Raw genomic sequence first — 19,205 nt, forward strand, 5'->3', positions numbered from 1 at the left:
AGGGTGTTTTCTACAAGCTTTCTGTCCAAGATGCAGTTTTTGGCATTTATTATGCAGTTATTAGCAATAATCAAATCTTAGTAAATGGTTAGCTCATGTGCTAACTTGGCTGTCAAGACTTCTTGATCATTTTCCAGTTTTCAGTTCTTGGATGAATGCACCTTTCCCAGTGACTGTCTCCATTTTTGCCAAATTAGGTGATGGAGTATTGAATTCCCTATTCTCTAGCCTTCTAGCATGTCTAGTTTAATAATTCCCATGAAATTCTCTAAATTTATTCCACACTTGATAGCCCAACATTCACTATGAGTTTCCTAGGGGGCCTTCTTTGGAGTTGAGTCTGTTGGGAGTTTCCTCATGTAAATTTTCCTGCTTTCTCTCATTTGAGAAAAACTCTCAATAGGTATTTGAAATTATGTGCCTTAGCCAGCTCACAGCAACCTTTTTCCTAGCCAGTTTTTTTCTTGCCTGTCAGTATTTAATTGTACTCTATGCCTTAATTATTACTTTCCACTCCCTGATGAAAAAAAACCCTATCACTTCTTTTAATCATTCGTGTCATGAGCTAGATTAGGATCCCTTGTACATAGTACGCACAAAAATTAATTTCTAAGTTATATGGCAACCACTTCCTACCTTCCTGACCAGCAGCTGCTTTTTCTTTTGGTTTCTTTGAGGCAAGAATGACGTTCATCGCTAAATTTCACATTCCTTTAATTTCATGTTCCTGATTAATATCTGAGTCCAACAACAGTTCAGTGCTTAAAACAAGTCTGCTGCCAATTGTTTCAGAAGTCATCAGTAGCATTTGTGTGTGCCTGAAGAACAAATCTACAAAACCACTTCCATTCCTGTTGCAGTTTCTTTTTTTCTTTTTTCCATAAAGCTGTTGGGTCAAATTGATGGCTATCTCCATAGTGCATACAAGGCATGAAACCAGAGCAGGATAATTTCTGTTCTTCTGTGGACTAAATTCTTCACACACTGAGAGCCAGACCACGGAGGCAGTCACCAGAACTTTCTCAGGAAGTGCTTTTGGATGCAATTCTATTGGGAATTTACATTGTGTGATCTGGAATAGCCTAATTTTCCCCTGAGCCTCAGTAAATTTAAGCTACTATAACAAGTCTGGTGGTCTGTGTCTTCTGCTTACTTAAAGGACAGCTGAAAACATCTTTGGACTCTATGTCTCTGATTTCATTCTAGACACAATGGTTTTTACACCTTTTTTTATATTTCCCACAGTCCACCTCTGTGAGTAAGCTTTAGTTTGGACAGAGGGTCTACCTATTTCCTGGAAGACTTGTTTGTGACAGTAAGGTTGCTGGTCACCTCCTGTTTTCATCTCGCTAGTCTTTGTAAGTCTTACAAGCCTGAATTATACAGAAGAGCTACCATTCCAATAAAGACTTTATTTTTCAGTGTCTTTGTTCAGTTCATTCTAAAAACTTCCAGATGTTACTTACATTCAATTTGTATTTGCAAACTGTTCAGCTCCTGTCTTAGAATATGGCCTCCTAATTCATTTTGTGGTCTCCACCTGTTGTAAGACTTTAAGGCTTAAAATTTTAATTTCTCTTGTGAAAGTTTTAGTTCAAGTTTCAAGTTCTAATTCTCCCTGCCCACCTTTCTTGCTTTTAAACTCTGCCTTTTTTTTTCCATATTGCTTCAGTAACAACGTTAACTTGCACATTTTTCTCATTGAAAATAGGTATTCACCTCCATTTATATTGTATTTGTCTTGAATGAAAAAACAAAAACTCAAGCTGATGTAGTTTCCTCTTGGATCATTAACTGATGATGGATAATTCTCTGTTGTAGTTGTATGCATTTACAAATAGTGTTCAGGTTATATTGTATACCCAAAAACTTAATGAATCAAATAATTACAGACAGAGCTCCAACCCCTTGCAATAATTAAAACATTATATTCACCACTTTCTTTTTCAAGTGAGACAATGACTACATAAAAATGCATAAAGCACCTTTCAGAATTGTGTGTGTAAGCTTATTGATTCTGGTTCCACTATCTTAGTGCAAAATAACTTCAGATGTGGGTGGGATTTTGAGCAGAAATTACAAAAACCATATGGCTTGGCTGAGGAGAATGTTCTTGACAGAAAAAAAAAATTACTCATAATTTGAAAGCCCATACTGTGGGAACAATGTCTTTCATAATTCTCACTTTTTTTTTTTTTTTAAAGCTAGATATTCGGAATAAATTTTAATCTTTTTCCAGGACTGTAACTATTTAGGGTATGTTCTGCATTGTTACAATCATGAAATCTTCACACTTGCATTGATAGATGTACCCCTGTGTTCTTTAAAAGAGGACTCAAAAATGTCTTGTGACAAAAAACCACAGCAGAATTTTAGAGTCTGACTCAAATAACATGCACAGAAAATACCCAAGCAGTGCCAGGTAATAGGCTGTTCTCAAATAACAGCTGGCATAGGGCTACTTTGGTGTTAGCGCTGAGACAGTTTCACTGTTTGCACAGGAAATTTTCAGAGCACTTTTCACAGATTCCTCTTCCCCCTGTGTCTTAGTGAAACACTTTTGAGGGACAGAATTACTTGTTTAAAGAACATAGGCAAGCATTTTGTAGAAAATCTTGGAGTAGGAAAGGAATACAAACAAATTTCAGAAAGGAAAAGAGCCTTTATAAAGCTATCTGTACTACATCTATCCATCTAGCTACTAGCTGGAGATAATTCCCATAATTTCTTCAGCAGAGATGGCTTTGTGTTTTTTTCTTGTCAGTAGCATGATGCAGTTAATGAAGTGCCTTGTAATAGCAGCATGGTCCCCTCTGCAAAATGAAGGATTTGAGAACAGGATGGACCTGTGAGACCTGTGAGAAAACCAAAAACTAGGGAATGTGTGACCTTGGAAAAGACAAAAGCTATAATTCTGTAGTGTAAACAAACCAGACAGATTGGGAGTAGTGGCAGTCTTGAATAAATGTGTTAAATGAATGGCTTATAAGACTGAGTTATGATTACAAGGTACACTCAAGACGTGAATAAATTTCTAACATATAGCAATAAATTCATTACTTATGATAGTGTGCTTCAAAGTCATATGTTTCTTACATCTGAAAAGAGAAAATTTTCTTCAAGGGACTGGGGTAGATAACATGGAAGTAATTTGTTTTTTTCACACATTTTCCAAGTGAGTAGGATATAAGGAAATGATTTTTGGTGAGTGGAATGTGTATTAAGATATTATGTGAGTAACGCCTTTCACAGAGACCCACTCTTCTGTGATAAAGAATGGCATGTCATGCTGGTGTAATAAGAAGTCTGTTCAGACTGCAGCAGTTACTCAGATGATTGTTACTTTCACCAGTGCTATGAAAAGACACAGCAATTTCTCTGCTCTCCTGCTATCTAAATCCAGTATGTCCAGTAGAAATAGACATGATATTGAAGTGGTGAGAGACCATATTTTGTTTTATGAAAACATGCTCATTAAACTCTTCTGGTCCTGACCAAGGCTTAATCTACAATGTAAGCTTCAACAGAATTATGTAAGGGAACAAGAATGAAACAATATTTATCTCAGAGAGAGTTGGAACACCATATTGGGCACCAGAGATGTTACTACAAAAGGAAGCATCCTCTTTATTTTGGAGAAAATTTTTGGATGTGAAATTAAACACAATTTTGTGTTGGAGCACAGTTGTGTTTTTTAAATGTGTTATACTCAGCACAGTCTTTCCTATGCAAACATTACTGGATAACATCAGTTTCAAGAGCTCTGTTGACACATGGATGTATGCTTGTGCTGCTTTGACACTAGTGCTTCAATTTAACAGCATTAATTTGTACTAATAAGACTCATGTGGTATTCCAAAGACATTTAATTAATAAATTTTATATAATGATAACAAGATCGAGCTTAGTTATGCTAACAGCCTCTTGTAGAGTACCATGAGAAAGACTGAAGTCATTAAAGAAGTGTTCTAACCACAAGATGAAAATGCTGTGTTAGAAGAGTCAGGTGAGTTTCAGTGAGGTTGGTTTTAAAATCTCTGACTTGAAAATATAGTAGAATTGTAGCAGAGGTCTTCCCAAATAGCAGGTGTGCGCTCTCATTGTGGAACAGCATTTCTCTTCTCCTGTATGATCTGCTCCATTTGGAATTTAGTGGAGCAGCTCTTAGCTTTGGGACTCGTGTCAAATTAGAAGTATGACTTTTTGACTCTGATGTCAGTCAGCTTCTATTCTTGTACAGCTGTTTAGACTACCAGCGGAGCCCAAGCATGAGATTCAAAAACAATCCATAAATTTGATGCTCTATTTAGACAGATAATGTGGTTGAAACTCAAGTCCTTTCTCAAACTCACAAACTTTTGGTCTTTGCTGTAGCATCTGTTCTCCTAGCCATGTTCATTTTGCTACTTAATCAGTGTATTTGGAGAAAAGAATTAAGTCCTACCCCCCAAAAGTTTTTCCTTTTGTCTGAAATGAATAAAAAATACCTTTCCTAGATATTTTTCTTACATTTTGTATATTTAACCCTAAAACTTACCATTTATTTCTTTGCAAATAATGAGTCAGATATCAGAAAGCTCAAAATTCATTTTTCTTAGACCACAAAAAATTTTTTCTTTTCTTTTATGCATACCTATGTCCCTGGGATGCTCTTACTAGAAGCTACACTAAATGTCTGTGTATTCCTAGGATCCACTTGTCCTACAGTGAAAAAGGTGGTTTGGGATAAAGGCTCTCAATATAATTTAGCTCAATAAGAAATGTTCTCCTGTTTTCAGTTACATAGTAAGGAAGTTAAATTGAAATCCAGGCCTGGAAGATGTTCCTGATTAATACCTAAGAGTCCAACTCAGATATTAGAGGAAGATGTCCTGGATATTTGAGGAAATATTTGTAGACAACTGAGTTGTTTTGGGCCCCTTGCCCAGCCATAGGTAATCTTTGTGTAAGGTTTGCACTTCATTCTGTCACTGTGATTTTTATTCTTTGGGAACTTTGCTGCTACTGATACCACGTGTGTTTGAGAAGGAAAAAGTAAAAAGTGAACCTAATTTCTGAATTTCCACTAATATACTGAGTCTAGAATGAAGTGCAACAGACTGAATTGCTGCAGATTACAAACAAGTCTTTCAGGCAGATTATACAGATATTTAGTTCTTTATTTAAACTGACAATAACTTCATTTTTTTTTAATCTTTTGAGAAGGTATCTGGCTTCAATCTAAATATATTTTTAAAACTTGCCACCAAATATGTGTTGGTACTCCCTAGGAGAAAAAATCTGAATATTTAGAAAACACATATTGTTTGAGGAAATGGAAGTAATTTCTATAAACCAAATCTTTATTTAAAATAAAAGAATGAATAATACAATGTGAAAGGAATGAAAATCTAGAAAAATGTATAAAAAAGTTTGTTGGAAATTATCGTAAACAATATCCATTCCATTATCTCAGCTAAGGCAAAAGGAGCTGAATATTCTTTGTGGCTTCTGGGATGTCACTGCTGCTGTAAAACACTGAATTATTATCTGCTTTATTCACTGAATTGTCTGACAGAAGATGAACCCATCGGATATATTGGCTGTGTCTGGTTTCAATTTGTTTTGTCTATAAAAAGTCAAAGCTTCCTGTGAGTATTATCAGACAAAATAAATAAAGTAAGAGAGATAATTGTTTAATGAACTTGGAGCAACATGATTCAGGCAGAATACCCTCACAGATTTTGCCAAAGCTAATAAAATTCTTTTGCACCCAACTTATTGTTTTTGAATAAGTATCAACTTTTTAAATTCTTAAAGGCATTTTTGAAACCAGTACTTAATTCTGTTTTTTTGTACTTATGACTGCTTTTGTAGTTTAGACTCTGTTAATAACCAAATTGAAGTTGAAAATGAGATGATGTAGAAGTCAGATGTCATCTAGAATAAATATTATACAATCATGTGCTTTTGTTTTTAATTCCTAGTTCTAAGTACTTTAATCCATATAAAAAACAAAAAAAAACTTTATTTTTGGATAGCAGTTGAGTATTATGTCAGAATTTACAGAATTTATTATATAGTTATATAGAAACAGAAAACCCCTTGGCTTCATCCAACTACAAAAATGGATTTACATTTGTCAGTATAGTTCCATATTGTTTTATTTTTTTCTCTGAAAACAAATTCCATCACATTAACAATTTATTATTTCTCAATGACAAAACCTGGATAAAAGAATTTTCTTATTGTTTGTGATTTTCATGTCTTATTTCAGATCAGCCTTTGCCAAAATATGGTCTTAGTGCAATTTTCAGCAGCAAAAGGTTTTTTTTTTTTCTGTTTGTGAAGAATAAAATGAAGAATTATAATAATCTGTGCTGGATCAGTGCAAACATTTGTGTATCCTTTTTGTGACTAATAGTGGAGAGATAAGAAAGCATATTGTGAAAATGTAAGCATATTTCCCTGCTATATTATCCCAGCTTCCATAGAGTGCTAGTGAGAAAATGAAGGAGAACGATGAGAACTTTTGGAAATTACTGATCTTTTCCTATTACATTAAGCAGTCTTTTGGGAACTTAAAGCCACTGATTTGCCAGCCATCCCAAATTATTATGCAAATTTCTAGGGGAAAAAAAATTGAGTATTTTTGGAATAAAATGTAGAGTTTAAAGAATTAATCTCTTTATTTGGAAACATATCATGAAAAAATATAGAAAGATAATGACAAAATAGTCTCTTGATCATTTAAAATGCAATTTTGGAACAGTGTTTAAGACCCACTGGGTTTCAGAGAGTCTCAAAATGTAGTTAACTGCAAACACATTCATGAAATACAGATGTTCCTTTTCCTAGTGGATTGATAGCTGAGGATGACTTGGATCACCTCATGTGATTCCTTGAGCTTAGGCACTAAACTTTAACACAAATAATTCTGGAAACATTTGCTATAACTATTTGAATGCAAAACCCAAAATGTTTGTTGAAAATGTCTGTATGTACTGGGAAACAAATATTTTTAATAAGAACTATGGGCCTGAAATAGATCACTCCTAATGTTAACTTCTAACACTGCCCTGAGGCATTCTCAAAACCAAATTTCTTGTCCTAAATCTTAGGCATCAGTCCATAAATGACAAGCAAGGTCTTAGGCAAGGCTTTAGGCACCTTATCACTTGGGGCCCCACAGATCTGAGCAGCAGCATAAACCCTAATGGTCTGCTAGCTAAAATGCTTATTTTTCATACTGAATTTTAATTTTCATTACTGAATTTTAATTACCAAACAATTACTGGATTCTCCCATGAACATCAAAATTAATGAGGTCTGCTTTTCTGCAGATTTTGTCCTGTGTCCCACATAGAAGTCCCATTCTTATTATTAATAATCTTCTGAAACCCTATTATTTTCTAGGATTCACAGTGGTAAAAGCTCAAGTTCCCCTTTTATGTCCCTCAGTCTCTCCCAGATGTGTAAGAGCCTCTGAGGCAATATTTGCTCAGCATCTGCACTTGGCTGGCTGCTCTGTGTCCGCTTGTAGCAATTGGAATAGGCAACTGCTGAGCTTCTCCTTCAGCATTTCTGCCAGCAGCAACTCATCACAGACACCAGTTCTCTGAAACCTTGCTGAACTTCAAGTCTGTGTGATTTTTAACCAAACCTCAAAAGTGTTCAAAAAGTATTTCACAAATATGTAGGACAGGTGGGCATACCAATTACACAAGTTTGTTTTCCTAAGTTTTCTAACTGAGACAAGAAAAGAATAATTTGTATTTGAGGACAAAATTCTGAAATGTTCTTTGAAAGCTAAGGATTCTGAAGGTAAATCAAAAGAACCAGGCCCAACCATTTTCTTTGCCAGCCTCAGGGTTGGGAATGGAAACACAAAATTAAATCATGTTTTTCAGGTTTTTTTTTGGCTAATATTATGCCATTTTCTTCTGCACACAAAAGTTTACATATGCATCAAAGTAGTAGTGTTCTTGTGGTAGAGACAGTCTAAGTAAGATATAAACAAGGAGAGCTGTGTAGTTATTAAGTCAAACAAAGCATCTGGGAAAAACAGGATGCATGCAAGTCTTTGTTCAGCTCTGAAGTAGAGGCAGTAAACTGCAGACTAAATACAGGTTGGAAACAGTTGAGTTTGGCATAATAAAATTATACTTGAAGAAATTGCTGCCAGCTCTGTGCTTAGCAGAAGTATACTGCTCCTCTCTGGTTTACATCTATGAAAGCTTTGAGTGCCTATTTGTTTGTTTATATCTTTCTAGCCATATTAGGTGTTTAATAAAGCACATTGCTTCTCCTTTGGAACATTTCTTCCTTCAGAGAAATGCTTTATATCCCACTTACTTCCTTGGTTTTCTTTTCATAAAAGCAAGTATTTTGTTTAAAAAGAAGTTACTTTTGTCAAGGAAAAAAAAAATCTTGTTCTAGGAATTTCTAATCTGAGTTTCAGGTTTCAGTATTGTAGCCCTTGATAGTAGGATTCCCTTTTTCATAACTAGTGTGGTGGATTTCCTCATAATTTTTACTATTTCTTTTTATATTTCTTTTGTTCCGTGTTGCTGCATCTTCCTTTTTTCTGGTCAAAAGAGCAAATCACTTAGTGATAGATTTTCATCTCAGTGCAATAATACATATAAAAAGGGAGAAGGAGGTGAAAATTTGAAGGATAAAAATCATTATTTCAGAAAAATTATATACGGTGTCTGGAGTTTCTATAAAACACATAAGGGATCATGTAATGTTAAAACACTACATATATTACATCCTGAATAGGCTGTAATCTAAATGAGATAAGATATTTATAATTAAATAGATTACAGTTCAAAGAGGAGTCCCCTCATTTTTCCTGCACTGAGAAAAAGGGAGAAAGAATTTTCTGGTATCTTCACTTAAAGATATACTACTACTACTACTATTACTACTACTACTACTACTACTACTACTACTACTACTACTACTAATAATAATAATAATAATAATAAATAATTTTGTGAATAAGAAACCATGTAAACTCCAAGAAAACCTAATGTGACTGATATCTAAACAACTATGCTCCACTTCTTTCTGGATTTTAGGGAGACAAACCTCCTGGTAGGTAGTCTATGCAGAGCATATCTTACCTTACTGTGAGATGAGTGACAGTGACCAGTGGTGACATATGTCAGAGACAAACCACAAACTGCTCTGGTATGACACTGCCAAGGCGACTAGAACAGGAGACACCAGGTGGGACAGTCAAGGGTAGAAAGACAAGGCAAGAAGATGGAAAGAATCAAAGCCAGAAAACAGTGATAACTACAGAAAAGTGTGCCAGCTGTAAATAGGGTTTATACAGGTGAGGAACAAGTCTTTTTGTGTTTTAGGAACACTGTATGAAGTCAAATATGAATGTGAATGCCATCAAAGCAGCAAGTGAGAAATAAGAGAAAGCATCATAATTGGAAAACTTGAGGAGCAGCAGCTCACACTGGAAGACAGATGGGTTCAAAGCAGGATATCACCACTATTACCTACAACCAGTATTTACAGGGATTTCTATAGGAAATAGTCTATTGAAGAAAGAGGATATAAAGAAATAACATGCAGGAAAGGAAAAGCCAACTAATAGTATGCTCCCACATTTCAGTCTGAGACTTTGGGACTTGCCACAGACTACTGAATTTCAGGTCTTGCAGATGAAACACTTTGTCCATGGGTATCTCTTGATGGTCTCTGAGTTAAAAGGCAGAGATGCTTATTCAAAATATAAGTTAGTCAGTTCAGCATACCCAAACTTGGTGTGTCTTCTCAGCCTCTACTATCAGTGAGTCACCAAATATAGGCTTAGGTGAGGTTGTGTAAACAAAATATGTCCTTAGTAAAGTACTTTCTATGGTAATTCTCTCTCTCTAGGAACAGAAGTTTCCTCCATTTTTATTTTTTGGACCAGTCAAACTTTTAAGATTCTAATTTTTTTTCAGTAATTTACTTTGGAAGTTTGCAGCTGATATACCTATCCATTGCCTGAGTATTACCTGTGCTACCACATGGCCACTGGGAAGGCAGGATTTCATCCTCCAGAGACACAACTAATCAGGGCTGGAGCCACAGCAATACAATAAAGAAAAAAGAGAGAGAGCTCCTCTTTCAATGTTTTCATCTCATGTAAGGAGTGACTGAAACATTATATACAGAGAAGATCGATGTCTTGCCCATGTGTCTCACAGACACATTTCTCATTATCTAACCTTTAGTCCCACGGAAGTCTCTTGATTTTAACCTCTTTAAAAAAATATGTGCTTTCTGGAAATAATCCAATCTTTCATTTAATTTGACTAGGAAATTTTCACAGGATCTTCTAAAACACTCCCAGTATGCCACTGTAAGCAAATCAGGAGATTTCTGGTTCCTATTTTTCCCATCTTAAGAAGTATGAATAGGCACAGTCATGTTGGAATAGTTCTTCACAAGTAAATACTATAGCTGAAAATAATTTTTACTCTTTAAAGAGAAAAATAAAGAAAAATTTAAAATGGACTGAAGAGATCTCAGGTACGAACCAACAGTTTAAAAAGAACAATTGTTCTAATACATAATAAATAAGTTAATGACATTTAATAAACCCTTACATTTAATGTAGTAAAATATTCACTACAATTGAAACAACTTTAAAACCTGGAAGATGTATAAAAGCATACGTCTGGGAAAACATATGTCTGGTTTTGAAAAGTAATTATACTTTTTCTTTCATTATTATTTTTTCATGTTTGTAAATGATGTCCTTTGTTTAACCAGAAATAAGATCACCTGAACATATGAAATGTGAGGAGAGCAAGGTGGAGAAGAGCTAGATAACAAGGTTTAACACTATATTGAATGCATTATAGAATATTGTTATGTCAAGTATTCCCACTGAAGCATGTGCAAATACAGCATCATGCTATTGATATCATGGACGTGTAACATGATTTCCAGCTGATAACCTCAGCTGCCCTTGCAAACACTAGTTGAACTGCATGACATTCCTACATCAAATATATTTGTAGAATCATTTTAGAGACCACCAAAGTAGAGCAAAGACAGCTCTGACCAGTAATTAGAATGCACAGGTAAAATATAATGATGGGTTTATTATTGTATATAGGCTTTATCAATTCCAGTAATTACATCTAGTTATTTTGACAATTTTTTCTAGGGTTTTGGTAGCCCATCAGGTGAACATTGGCTGGGAAATGAATTTATCTTTGCAATAACAAGTCAGAGGCAATATTCTCTAAGAATTGAATTAACGGACTGGGAAGGAAACCGAGCATATTCACAATATGACAGATTTCACATAGGAAATGAAAAACAGAATTACAGGTAAGAATCTATTGAAATTCTTTTAACTCTGCTGAGTGATAAATATTGTTCATTGCTAACTTGAAAAATATAAGAAAAGGCAAAAATATTATGCTGTTTTTTATCAAAAGTGGATAAATATTGTAAAATCAAAACAGAAATCAGATTTCTCAGTGATGGAAGGATAGAGTAAACCTAACTTATCTGAGAAAAAGGGACCTATTAATTGTATTGTTTGATAGAACTGCTAAAAACTGTATAACTTTATATTCAGAACTCAGAATTGATTGAATAGAAAAAAGATTGGGAGTCTTCATTAAAAATGGAAAGATATCTACCTCAGAAGCAGGAGGCTGAAACAATGGACATGGGAATAAAAGACCAAAAATGCTCTTAAACCATCTGATACTTTCAAACTAAAAAATTAGTGTAAATTAGGAGGAAAAAGAGAATAGTGGATCTTATTTTGAGGAAATTAAACACAAAGCCTTTTCTTAATAATATTTTTCACCCGTACCTTGATTTAAGATAAAAGTTTATTAAAACAGAAAAAAGAAGCAACTTGAAGACACAAGAAATGTGGATAATCTAAGTCATTATTTATACAAGTTTTAAATCATTGCTTCATCTGAGGAGACAGTAAAATGCTAGAAAAAAAATGAAACCCATAAAAATATCCAATTATTTATTACAGCACATCTAATTAGCGAAAGACAGGAGAGAAACGGATACATTGTAAACTCAGACATTCAAAGCATGTGAAACTAGGTTGGTATTCAGATCTTCAAATTCAAGTAATATGATTCTCAAAAATGCTGACTGCCTCCCTCCCGCCGGGTCCCTAGCGAAATGGAGGTGAGAGCAATTTGCTCTTTCTGCTGACAGGGCTGTGCCCAGGTGGGACGCAGAGCAGTGCCCCTGCCCTCTGGGGCACAGCAGTGAGCGGGATACCTGAGCAGAGGACACCTTTAGAAGCAATCAGTAGGAGTTTAGCTCCTGCAGAAAGCAAGGGCTGTCCCTCTGCACACAATGGACAGCTCTATCCCCAACGTTCTGTGCCCGGCACTGCCTGTGGAAAGCCATTGCCCCAAACCAGGAAAGGTGGAGCACCTATTCTGAGGCAGTTTTGGTCAAAGAACAGATATAAGTAAAGGAAATTGCTCAAAAGAGAGGTTAGAAAGATTTATACAAAGCATAAAAAGAGCAGCTTAAAAGTGGGGTCTTAAACATTAGTAAAAGTTGTTCAAAAGGAAAAGATGAGACAATTCTTTGTCAAATGAAGAAAAATGTTGAAGGGCAGTTATACATAGCTCAAAAATTTGAGGATGAATCCGAGGAAAGTACTGTTCATGGTATGAATTTAGAATCACTGGATTTGCTAAAAAACCAGTGTCTTTTTAGCTCATATTCATTCGGAACTAAGGACAACGTATTGTTGTTGGAAGGCTGTTGAAAATTTTCCATATTAAAGCTCGTGTTTAGTGAAGATTTATTTTTCAGGAATCCTCAGTGTTCATTCATGGCAAAATAGCAAGAGAATTGTGTTGTTATATTTCAAAATGAAGGGAAGGGAAGGGAAGGGAAGGGAAGGGAAGGGAAGGGAAGGGAAGGGAAGGGAAGGGAAGGGAAGGGAAGGGAAGGGAAGGGAAGGGAAGGGAAGGGAAGGGAAGGGAAGGGAAGGGAAGGGAAGGGAAGGGAAGGGAAGGGAAGGGAACCCACTTTCATGATAAAAAGGGAGATCTTTCGCAATATAAATAATATTTTCTGAACGTGGAAAAAAATGTAAAAAAGGATCCATGTAAATTAGTCTTGCTGATCAAGAAAACCAAAAGAGATATGATTCAAGCCTGTAGAAATTAAATCAGAGGGGGCATACAGGCCTCAAAGATTTAATGTTGAGTAACAGGCATAATTCTGCTGCCCATGTCCAAGCCACTTTTTCACAAAAATCAAAGGGAATTTGACTGGAGGCTGTTGCCTTCACTTTTGGCTCCTGTCCTATTCTATAGTGTAAATGAAGGCCAGAATGAGATTTGCTCACACTTCTTATGATGCAACTGAAGCTCTTCTGTTGAGAAAGTGGGAAATCAGTTTCATTCATATTTTTCTGAAATAAGTAGAGATGAAAACATAAAGTAAAAAAGTCCATCTCTGTTGGCCCTTTGGGTTTCAGATTAGTTCCTCTTTGATTTTTATTCAGGTATATCGGAATATTTAAAGAAAATAGCTGAGTAACATGGTGATAGTTCTGGAAATAATGATGTGTAAGCCACATGCAAGTCTAAACTGTTTTTCATGCTTGACAAATGCACTAGTGCTTAGTCTAGACAACTATATGCCCAACAGATATTTTTCAAACCAAAATTATGTCGGGCTATTCTATAATTTTTTACAGGAATGCATTCTACAACATAAAACTCTTTATTTTGCTTGCCAGCATCACTATCTGTGATAGCAGTAATTCCAGAAGGCTGGCTGAATAAAAACCTAATTATTAAGTACTAAACAGCTGGCCACCTTTCAGAGAATGCTGTTTTCCCTTTATCTGAGAAGCTGCCATTAAGGATTTAAATTATTCCTCTGAAGCTGAAAACCACAATTCCCAAACTCCTGCTCCCAGCGCCTTTCCTTCCCAGCTTTCAGGCATTTGCCGTGTTTGCTTTCAATACCTCAAATACAGAACAGCACACCTTTTCAAAACTTTAGTTACTGTTATTTGAAGTAGTTTTGCCAAACAAAACAGATGCTGACTTATTTTGGGAGCTTGTTTCTTGTAACAACCCACATTAAATGTTGTTTCTGTTAGCAAAAATATGTAATTGTACCCTGGTTAGATTCACATTAGTTTCAAATAACCAAAGTCCACTAAGTAATAGTAACCAGTAAAGAGACAAGTTTCTAAGCTGGTCTGGTAAGTGGATCAAGAAAATCTGAAATTGAAAAAGGGTACTGAAATGAAAATCTCAAGAAGTGGAACATCTTTAATTTTGCTATGGCAGTACCTTTTATATTTGGAAGATGTGAAAATAAAAAAAAAGGTTCCAGGTCTTATGCTCAAATACATTTAGAAAAAGAAAAAGAAAAAGAAAAAGAAAAAGAAAAAGAAAAAGAAAAAGAAAAAGAAAAAGAAAAAGAAAAAGACCATGAAGTGATAAAATCTGCTTGAGAAAATATCAAAAATCATTTTCATGTTTTTCCTCCAAAATCCAGCCTCAACATTGCGCAAAGTTCAATTCAGTCTGGATAACTCCCAGGTGGTGATTTTAGAAGTGTTCTGTTTTTTCTCTGGGCTTTTTGTATTCTCTTTACTACTTTTTATTAGTCTGAAGAATCTATTATTAAAGAGAGTAATGCTGAACACATGTAAGTTCAAATATACTTGTTTCTCTTTCAAAATGAGACAGCTACAATAGGTTTTCTGGGAAATCAGAATAAAATCTATTTATCCCAGATGATGAGTGGGAAGAAGGTTGAGATGAGAAGATGGTTACTGAATTAGTAAATGTATAATGATAAATGATAACTGAAAGAGAAAATCAAATGTTGCACCATATGTGAAATCTTTAATAAAAGTATCTAAATTATTTACGTTTTTTAGAACATTCTTAGGTTTCTTATCTACACCAGATGATTACACAGAGACTATCTGTAAATATGATGACAATATCTCTGTCAGACTCTTTGCAGCTTAGACTGTGGCAAGTAAAATTTCCATGCAGTAAGAAGAGCCAGATCTCGCAGATCTCCCATTTAGTGCAGTGTTTTTTAATATAATTAGGAATTATTTATAGAACTATAAAAATATGAGTTGAAAGAGAATCCTGAAAGACACATGACCTCTCCTCTTTTCCTGTGTAGAGTCTGCCTAGTCCTCTTGACACTGTTTGATGTTCTTTGGAGATGTACAGCTATGATACACTGCTGCTCTGACCCATGCCCTCAGATCCTCCAAAACTGAATGGGAAAAGTAACCATGTGTTAGGATTTCAGGCACCACAATTCATAATCCTGCATATTAGTTTATGAAAACAGATATATTGATACTGAATTTTGAACAGTAATAATTTCAGCCTGTAGATACATCTGGGTTTTTTTCAACTCATGATATAGGAGAAGCACTTCCAAGTAAAGCAAGGGGTGAAGAAATGGGGAACTGCACTTTTTAATTGTCTGAGCTATTTTTACTTCAGAACCATTAGAGAAGTTTAATAGACAGTCATCTCCCTAAGAGAATATACTCTGGTAGTTGATCATTCTTTTAGTTAGAAAAGTTTGCTATTGCTGCAATGATTCACAAACTTTGGTCCTGTCCATGGAGAAATATTATTAAATGATCAGATAGCTCTGCTCAGATGAGCAAGACTTTGGGATTGATGTAGGTGAAAACTGATGGTGGACAGAGAACTTCCGAACTTCCCTGAGTCAGTTTGGACTTAAGGTGGTGTCTGACCTTAAGTGGTAGTTAAAATGAAGAAGAGATTTTATATTGGAATGAGCATAAGAAAGTGATTACAAAACCTCATGAGAAAATGGAGAGAGCATGGATCCATCAGGAGCACAAGAGATTTGTTGACAGGGCAATGATAGTCACGTAGGGAAGAGTCAGGTGTGTGGGTCCTCAAAGGAACAAGTTGATGAAATTTGTTGAAAAGAGGAGAGGTAGTTATTAAAATTATTAAAATCACTTCAAACTGCTGACATGATCTTCCAAGCCCTGTAAATCTAGTTGACAGTTTCCAAGCTTTCCAATATCCTCTGTCTCTCCAGGCTTTGCTTTAGGAAACAAGATCAGCTGTTGAAAGTAAACTAAGAATCGGTAAAGTTTATGGGACCTGGTAGATGAGAGTTTTCAATTCACTGAGTAGAATATTGGACTTTAGCTTTTGTTTGATTAAAAGTTTGTACTTTTAGTTACAGCAATGGTATTATTTCTCTCTGTTTTAATAGACAAATCAGATAGTCTGCTGCCAGAAGCCTTGATATAATGTTCATCTTGGAATTTTCCTTTTTTTAAAGTTGAGGCTATTTATATCATTGTTGAACTAATGATGGAATTTCTTGCAAAAGTCCTCACATATCTTTCTGTAAAATAGAGAAAAATATATTTATCTGTACAGTCTTTGAATTTTAGTGCTGAAAATTCTGTAACAGATAGTAAAATAAGTATTAAAATTTTATGGGGACAGATGGTTTTATGTACCTTTAATTTAAAAAAATATTCCACGTAGTTTTGCTGTTTCAGAAAACAGGACAAAAATAGGCCACTGTCACTTCCTTGGTGTACAAAATCCCATTTTTAAATGTTGGTGTGGTTCTTGTTATTACCCAGGCTTTTTAGTGATGTAACTGTATAAGTAATACTTTCTTCTTGTGGCCCTTGAGTTTTTTAGGTAAAATAGGGGATCAATCTGACTTGTAAATTTTTGAGCTGTCTAATTAACTTCTGTGTGATTTGTATTACAGTAAAATTTTTAAAGATTTATTCAGTCTTTTCTCAAATGGGGAAGGGAAAGTACAGAGGAAGATATATAGGAAATCTGTAGCAAAGTGAAAAAATAAACACAAAACCTCTTGGGACCTTCTGTGCCCACAACCCAGTACTTTTCTTGCCAAATTTGAAAATTACAGAATAATTTTAAAAATACTCATGTTGCAAAAATGCAAAAAGCCTGTACATATTCACTTTTCTTTGGAAGATGAAATTCAATTTGCAAATCTACTTCAGAGGGAATATCCATGTAAAATCCTATTAACAGACAGAGTGGTATCTGTGGTATGCATAATTTCTATGACATAAAAATATTTTTACCAATCAGTGGTTTAAAAATCAATAATATGGATAAAATATTTAACATTTTTATGTGTATATATATAAATATCTGGCTTAAATTGTTTTTTTTTTTTTTTAAACAATACTGTAAATCCAATAATAATCTATGAAGCCTGAAGTGCAAGGATTCAATCCAATGCCCATTAACCAGAGGTCTTTCTGGAAACATGCCAGTGTTCCTATATCATATCAGTGACTAAAATTCACTGGCAGTTCATGCAGTATCTCCAAATGTAAGCAGAAATTAAATATAACAATTTCTCTGACTGAGAGCAGATGTAAATATGCTCATGGAATTTATTAATTAAAAAAAAATTATCTTAATCCATGTAAATCCCAATATACACTATCCATCCACAGCTAATAATTTCCCACTTCTAACTTCATTAAAGTAATTTATAGTTGAATATACAATAGCTGTGGCTACTGTGGAGCAGGAACAGAGGTTGCCCTCTTTTTTGTTATGGAATCTAATGAGAATGCATTGAGACATGCTGGCTACTCTGCGGAGCAGTGCATCTTCTGAAGTTGAGCCAGGAGCTCCTGAGGTAACAGAAGCCAAGAGAGAAGCTCCACTGAAATGTCTCAAAAGGATTAAGGGCTATTCCTCTAAGAGGGTGGCGCAGCTGACAGCCCTGTGCACACAGCATGGGCAACAGAGAGGAGCTGGAAGCCACTGTGCCACTTGGAAACCAAGACCTACTTGCCACTACTGAAACTTGGTGGGATGAATCCCCTGACTGGAGAGTGGCTATCAGGGACCACAGGCTGCTCAGAGGGACAGGCAAGGAAGGAGGAAGGGTAGAGGCATTGCCCTCTACATCAGTAAATGGATACCCTGCAAAGAGTTTTTTCTGGGGGGACAGACACAAACAGGTTGAAGGCTTACAGTTAAGAATTGGAGACTGAGGCAACAAAGGGAGGCTGGTTGTTGGTGTCTGCTCCAGGCCACTTGATCAAAGAAACCCAATGACAAAGTCTTCTTGCTCTAGCCATGGGAAGCATTGCACTTACAGGCTCTTGTCCTGCCAGGAGACTTCAGTCACTCCAACGCCTCCTGAAAAATTATCATAGTGAGCTGTAGATGATCCAGGACACTTCTCAAGTGCATGGAGGATAACTTCTTAGGCCAGGTAATAAGCAGCCCTACCAGAGAGGATGGATGATGGTCACCATCAAAAGCGAGCCAGCTAATCACTGACATCAAGATTGGAAGCAGCCTGCATCTCAGTGGTCAAAGAATCACAAAATCATAGAATGGTTTGCATTGAAAGAAACCTTAAAGATCATCTAGTTCTAACCCACTGTCAAAGACAGGGAGACTTCCCTCTAGACCAGGTTGCTCATGCATTGGTGGAGTTTGTATCCTGAGAGGTATGGGTCAGGCAAAGAGTAAAGTCAGGCCCTGAATTTTAGGAAAGAAACCTCTAGTCAAATAGTTAATTAATAGGAGCCCCTGGGAATGTGTCCTTAGGGACAAGGGAGCAGAACAGACTGATAGATCTTTCAGGACACTTCGCATAAAATTCAAGATCTAGTAATCCACAGATGCAAGAAATCCACAGGTGAAGAAATGCAAGACAGCCCCATGGTTAAGTTGAGACTTACTTGTCAAACTAAGGGGTAAGAAGGAAATGCACAAGCAGTGGAAGCACAGCCAGATATCCTGGAAAAAGTATAGGTATGCTACCTGGTTATATAGGGATGAAATTGCAAGGGATGCAATGAATCATGAGAAGGGCTTCTACAGGTGTCAGCAAGAGAAAGAAAGTCAAATAAAGTATACTCTTCCCCATGTGTAAGACTGACAAAACTGGTAACAAGAGATTAAAAGAAGGCTGAGGTACTCAGTAAATTTTGGCCTCAGTCTTCATTGGCAATGTCTGTTCCCACAGCTATTGGGCAGATGTACCACCAAAAGGGGACTGAGGAAAAAACGTCCTTCCTACTGTAAGAGAAGATCAGTTTTGTGGCCATCTGAAGAACCTGAACATACATAAGGCTATGAAACCTGACAAGATGCATCCCAGAGTCCTGAGGGAATGGGCTGATAGAGTGGCTGCCA

The 19,205-nt window shown here is 35.8% G+C and overlaps 1 protein-coding gene across 1 annotated transcript in view; it reads left to right on the forward strand.

The window, feature by feature from the left end:
* Window positions 1–19,205, forward strand: part of ANGPT1 (angiopoietin 1) — a 152,708-nt gene that overhangs the window by 102,820 nt on the left and 30,683 nt on the right. Inside the window, exon 7 of the mRNA XM_005479425.4 lies at window positions 11,165–11,331. Coding sequence (XP_005479482.1) covers window positions 11,165–11,331 — 167 coding nt within the window. The remainder of the gene's footprint in view (window positions 1–11,164; window positions 11,332–19,205) is intronic.

The sequence above is a fragment of the Zonotrichia albicollis genome, chromosome 1 (assembly GCF_047830755.1).
Source record: "Zonotrichia albicollis isolate bZonAlb1 chromosome 1, bZonAlb1.hap1, whole genome shotgun sequence".
Classification (NCBI taxonomy): Eukaryota; Metazoa; Chordata; class Aves; order Passeriformes; family Passerellidae; genus Zonotrichia; species Zonotrichia albicollis.